The following is a 6347-nucleotide window of genomic DNA, read 5'->3' as shown; positions in this document are numbered from 1 at the left end:
TAATAATATAATAATAAAACAATTATATATATATATATATATATATATATATATATATATATATATATATATATATATATATATATATATATATATATATATATATATATATATATATATATATACACCCTCAGACTCCCAGGCCTCTGGTAGAGGACCCAAGCTTGAGGATGACACACAGATACCACCCTGAAAGGGTGAGAGGGACATTTTTTAAAAAAAAAAAAATATATATATATATATATATATATATATATATATATATATATATATATATATATATATATATATATATATATATATATATATATAAACCTTTGAAAAGGATTCAAGTCCTCGTTGATGAGCAACTTTTGACGCAACAACCCGCCTCGGTGATGCACCAGCATCTGGCAGTGTTCCTGAGGAAGTTTCACCAAGTCCTCTAGGAGAAAAGGCCTCCACTTCTAATATACCTACCTTCACCTGTTTCAATTGCCTTTGTCAAATCCCAAACATCAGCTTCCAAAAGTTTTCTTCTAGTTTCTCTGTTACTTCATGGAATCCATCTTGCCCTAAACTCTCTGTAGGTTTTCAGGGGAAACAAAGCAGCCCCGAAGCGTGACTGAGCCCCTGCCATTCTTCACTTTCGGAAGGGGTCATCTCCTCAAAGTAGGCCTCATTCCTTGTCCAGACATAGCCCTGATCAGTTACAGTTTTGCTTTGTTGCTCTTATGCATTAGCTGTTAACTCACATTCTACACGTAGTGCAAATGTTTTAACTTTTCCTACATGGTGAGGAAGTTTAGCTGAAGAGGACTTGTTTATCCTTTTGGCAAGCAATCCGTTTTCTTTGTTATGACCAGATCAAGTGAGTCACTTCAGGATAACATTGAAGCGATCACCGTCCCGGGAACATTTGCCTCAGGCCATAATGCTTTCACCTCCTCGTGTATTTGTTTTCAGTGCCCGTGAGGCTTGACAATCTTTGACAAGCAACCTTTAACCTTTTTTGTCTGTGCACAGAACTTCATTGTTGTAGCCCAATAAAGCAGAATGAATATACTATATACTATGGACAGGCTGATCACCACCGCCTACAAAAAAGATGTTCAAATAGGCTGGAAGTCTTTTAATATATAGGGCCATGATTTCATTTCACATTATTGTTAAATTTAATAGAACATGAACACTAAAACTGTGTTACTCTGTCATATATTGTTGTTTTTGTTAAATAATCAAGCAAACTTATCCTCTAACATATGTTATCAGTGATTGGCCCTGACAGATAAAATTATATGCTTCTTATAATGACAATCTCTAATATGATGGTTCTATTCTGAACTTCCATGTTTATTTTATAAACTTAAACATAATTTTGTTCTACTAGCACGTCCACACTAACAAAATAATACACAAAAACTCTTAAAAGTAGGTTACTGTCCCGTCGCAATGCAACCTTGATAAAATCTGAGAACGTCGTAAAACTGGTTCGTGTGGTGCGTTCAAATACCCCTCGTTAAATTATATTTCACAAGTCGTTAATGTTAAAATTGCGGTAAAACACAAAAGACCAAGCGTCGAGTGTGTTCTGATTATTATTATCATTAAAACAGTGTACCGTAAAGCAAATAAAAAGAATATTGGGTGATCTATTTTGCGTTGTATTAATGAAGTGGAAGAAAACTACACCCCCTAAACGTCACACATGGAACTGTTAGTAAAACGAACAGATTTGTCGTTAAATTTTGCGGCGGGAACCGTGTTTACATGGCGAACAGCTGACGTAAACATTAACACAAACAGACAGGCGTTAAAACGATTCGCTTCGACATGTTCCCTCGTTACTTTGCGTGGGGAGCGGGAACTTCCGCCTATCAAATAGAAGGTAAATAACCACAAGCACGTGTTCGACAGCTGACACCCTAAAGCACCACACAGGTGAAGACGTCGCTCTGACAAAGCGATCGTGATTGTGAGGTATTTTTATGCTGCTACTTTTCATTTCTAAGGTGTGTGTCATTGTGACCCTTCCCTGAAAAAGTCTCACACCAGACATAAAGGGCATTTTTAAGTGACATCCAAGACCGCATGTGTAACAAGATAATGACTGCAAAGTCCAATGACATTAAGTAACCTGTTGTGCATCTTAAGGTGGATGGCAGGCGGATGGCAAGGGGCCGAGTATCTGGGACGCCTTTTGTCACCGGGCAGGCGTGACGTTCGGGGATGGAGATGTGAGCTGTAACAGCTATGAGCTCTGGGAGAAGGATCTGGAGTGCATCCAGCAGTTGGGACTGACCCACTATCGACTGTCCCTCTCCTGGGCTCGCCTCCTTCCTGATGGGACGACGCAGCACATCAATCAGAAAGGTGTTTCCAACGCCCCGTAGAGTCCTGGAATCAAAGAAGTTGTGCTCTTTGTGCGGTTTTACCATTTGCTAGCCATTGACAACTGTGTGTATCTTCCTTTCAGGTGTGCAGTACTACAATAAGGTGATCAATGATTTGTTGGCCTGTAATGTTTCACCTATGGTCACGCTTTACCATTTTGACCTTCCTCAAGCTCTTCAAGCTCAGGGGGGTTGGAAATCCCCAGAGATAGTCAAATTGTTCGACAGCTATGCTAAGTTCTGTTTCCAAACATTCGGAAACCGGGTCAAACTTTGGCTCACCATCAATGAGCCGTATGTTTGTGCCAAGTTCGGCTACGAAGATGGAATCCACGCCCCGGGGTTGAAAGAACCAGGGATTTCGGCCTACCTGGTGGCTCACAACATGTTGCGTGCCCATGCCATGGCTTGGCACAGCTACGACTCCTTCTACAGGGCGAAGCAGAAGGGTAAAGTGTCTCTAGCTATCAATAGCGACTGGCTTGAGCCGTCACTGTCAGGATGTAGCGAAGACATCGATGCCTGTGAACGCCTCCTCGCGTTTACCCTAGGGTGGTTTGCCTGGCCTGTGTTTAAAACGGGAGATTACCCAGAAATAATGAGGTCCGCCATCGATGACCAAAGTAAGAAGCTGGGGTACAACGGCAGCTCAAGGTTGCCCAGTTTCTTCAAGGATGAGCCCCCCGTTTTGGGCACAGCTGACTTCTTTGCACTGAACTACTATACGTCACGTAAGGTGAAGCCAGGAAGAGGATCTGACGTGATGAGCATGAAGAGTGACCGGGGTGTAGAGGAAGTTCTGGATCCATCCTGGCCTATCTCGGGGCCACCTTGGCTTGCTGTAGCGCCCCATGGTTTACGCAATCTTCTCAAATATATCAAGGTATAAAAAGCAGCACTGGTGTATGTCTTGGGGTAGCCATGTCTGCCCCAAGTCCTCATCACTAAACAGGGCACCAAACATGTCTTTAACACACCCAAATTCACTCAGTCACAGTTTAAATGTGAAGTTATTTCCTTTTGTCCCCTTGGCATCAAAGAAATCTGACCAAAAAGGAGAAAAAATTACCTCCATCCAATCGAGGGAGAGCACTGCGACATTTATTTAGTGTCTTGCTATTGATTTTATATGCGGTAATCTCCTTTTAACACCTCCAGAAACAAATTGATGCTTCATTAGTGCTGTCACATTGAATGAAACAGTTACTTTGCTGAAAGTGTTTGTAATTCCAATTTCCTGCTGTTGTGACTTGTCACAGGCCATTAGTTTGAGGTTGGCACTGTTGAAATGCTGCTAAACGGCACAGTGTGGACCGATCTGTCTCCCCCTCAAACGCCTGACAGCTAAAAAGATGCCTTGTCCGACAATAAACATTTACCCGTCGACTTTCCAGGACACCTTCAACAACCCGGCGGTCTACATCACAGAGAACGGCTTCGCTCAGGTGGGACCGCTGTTGATGGAGGACGCCGAGCGTTCGGGCTTTTACAAGAACACCATAATGGAAGTGGCTAAAGGTAAACCTGCAACAAGAACCGCAGCCAAGAGCAGCATTATTTAAATTGAAAGTGCATCCAGCAGTTCTGAATAATACTTTTGTTTTACACAATATTCAAAATAATAGTAATTTTTTAGGCCTTAAATCAAATTTTTGAATTTGAATGAAATTCTACAGGTATATTTTCATTTTTGAGGTCAGCTGGTTAATGCTATGTTGTTGTAAAGCAATCCAGGAAGACGGGGTCGACGTCGGCGGATACTTTGCTTGGTCCCTGCTTGATAACTTCGAATGGGCCGATGGGTACAGCGTCCGATTCGGCTTGTTCCACGTGAACTTTGAGGACGCAAAGCTGAGTCGAACCATCTACCAGTCTGGACGAGAGTATGCGAAGATTATCTTGAAACACAAGTGAGGTAAATCCGATGAGAAGATATGGATGACAGGAATTTTATGTCATCCATTTCCTGAAGCTGCTTATTTTTACTAGGGCCGAGGCAGACCTTCAGTTGGGATGGGGCACTTTCTGGAGGGGACGGTTCATCACAGGACCAACACAGCGCCCTGAGGGATCCCACGCAGACAAACATGCAAACTCCCATGAGACTTTGTTTTTTTTTTTTAATTTAATGTCCTGCAACTGTCGCTGAAACTCAAACAGAGTTCAAACAGAAGAAGTGTGTTCGGTCGATTTAACAGAGAGGAAATTGGTATTCCATCCTGCCCAGCTTGGTGGTTTATGGAGAGGGGAGTCCCTCGCTCTCAGGGCCAGGGCGAGTATAAACCCGAGCGCTTTCACAAGGCTGCAGCAGAAGGATCCCCATTAATGTGACTAATAGCACATAGTACGTGCATCCATGTTTCTATAACAGCTTCAGCTTCAGTCCGGCTGACTGCGGGACACCAAAGCAGACCTCACACAGACCATTCGGTCATCCTTTTTGCCTTCCCTATCACACTGTCGGCTCGGTTATTATAACGGCATTAGGCCTTCCCCAAAAGACTCGACGGGAACGTCAGCTGAACGGAACAGATGTCCTGCCACAGGAGGAGAGTCTAAAGCCATTTGTGTTTTATGGACAGCTGTGCAAACTCCCTGCTTAAAGAAATAAAAGAGGGAACATAGTGAAAAGCCTTCCGATGATTCCTCCTGCATGCTGTGGTCACGACAGGATTATTTATATGGAGTGCTGAACAATGTGTGGCAGATTTACGGAGGTAAGCGTGTCGTATTAGATATGAGTACCACACTGATGGGCCCATCGTTATGATAATATTCTAAGAACATGCCAAAGCATTCAGGTACACGGCCGAAATAAAAATATATATCATCAAAAGCATAAATAGACTAGAAGACGGTATAACCTAAAACTGTACTTCAGTCTTTTTTGCAGTCCTGTTAGTGTTAATGTTTCCCAGGGAGGAGAAAAAGCCACTGAAGTGATCTCTGATGATCCAGACAATCTCCAAACCAGGACGAACAATTCAGTGCAACCTGTTTTTTAAGCCTACTGCGCCACCTGGTGGCAGTAAGAGAAACTGCAGATTCCAAAAAAAAAAATCCAACCACTTCACAGGGTGGGGTCTCATGATGTACTGCTTTGATTAATAAAAATGCGTTCGTTGTTTTAACAATCAACAACTAAAGCCGCTCCCTAACCACAATACATCACAGATTTAACACAATTAATATTTATGCCTCTGATGTGAAGGAAAATGTCATTTATATTCTGCGATGGGAGACTTTTGTTTGCATTCATGAGCACGGGTGTATCGTGACATCCAGTTGGCTGTGTGCACTATTTTCAACAGATGTGAGTAATACCCTGGTGGCCCTCCTCCATCTATGTCAAGCCGAGTGAGATTCTCCTTTGTCTTATGATGAATAACAAACTATTGTGGAAACATGAATAATGCCAACCGCAGCTCGCATTAGAACTTCTCGGGCTGCTTTGAGCAGAAAAGTTGAGCCACATCTGACACTATTTCAACGCTAATGAGCTTCATCTAATATCTGGCTCTGTCAGGAGCTTCTGGTGATCTTTAAATCTCAGCAGGATGACGGCAACATGGGACACCAACACTCAAGACTCGCTAAATACTAGATATGTGTCTGTTCGGGGACGGAAACGCGAATCAACATGTTGTATAAAAACTTCCTCACCTGTGTCAGGCAAAAACCACAAAGCACAGAGTTAGATTTATCATCAGCCATGCAGCCACTGGGCCGACTGAATTCCCAGCTAAGAGTTGATTAGTAATTCCAGAGACTGTCTCCCAGTATTGATGGATTCCATCTTCCTCCATCGCAGGCTGGAGGTAGCTGCATGAAAAGAACCACCAGAGCTGCAGAATCGATGGAATGAAAAGTTAGCTTCCAGAAATCGGCTGTTTTGCAGGAAACCAAAGGAATAACACGTGCGCGCCTTGCAGGTTTTGGAAACTTAAAAAACATTAATTAGCATTTAAATAATTT

The 6347-nt window shown here is 42.6% G+C and overlaps 1 protein-coding gene across 1 annotated transcript; it reads left to right on the top strand.

Annotated features, from left to right (window-relative positions):
• The first annotated feature begins 1812 nt into the window (after positions 1 to 1812).
• Positions 1813 to 4948, top strand: LOC137590312 (cytosolic beta-glucosidase). Its single transcript, XM_068307847.1, has 6 exons — positions 1813 to 1867; positions 2134 to 2352; positions 2456 to 3255; positions 3767 to 3890; positions 4099 to 4287; positions 4362 to 4948. The coding sequence occupies exons 1-5, from the start codon at positions 1813 to 1815 to the stop codon at positions 4284 to 4286; spliced, it is 1386 nt and encodes a 461-aa protein (XP_068163948.1). The 3' UTR covers position 4287; positions 4362 to 4948.
• The last annotated feature ends 1399 nt before the right edge of the window (positions 4949 to 6347 follow it).

This window comes from Antennarius striatus, chromosome 23 (assembly GCF_040054535.1).
Source record: "Antennarius striatus isolate MH-2024 chromosome 23, ASM4005453v1, whole genome shotgun sequence".
Classification (NCBI taxonomy): Eukaryota; Metazoa; Chordata; class Actinopteri; order Lophiiformes; family Antennariidae; genus Antennarius; species Antennarius striatus.
The sequence above is the reverse complement of the archived record's forward strand: the minus strand, read 5'-3'. Positions and strand labels throughout refer to the sequence as shown.

Excerpts from the sequence above, each read along its gene's own strand:
- LOC137590312 (XM_068307847.1), top strand. The coding sequence starts at position 1,813 with ATGTTCCCTCGTTACTTTGCGTGGGGAGCGGGAACTTCCGCCTATCAA. Across the intron at positions 1,868-2,133 it reads TTCCGCCTATCAAATAGAAG|GTGGATGGCAGGCGGATGGC; the intron begins GTAAATAACCAC and ends GTGCATCTTAAG. Across the intron at positions 3,891-4,098 it reads CATAATGGAAGTGGCTAAAG|CAATCCAGGAAGACGGGGTC; the intron begins GTAAACCTGCAA and ends GTTGTTGTAAAG.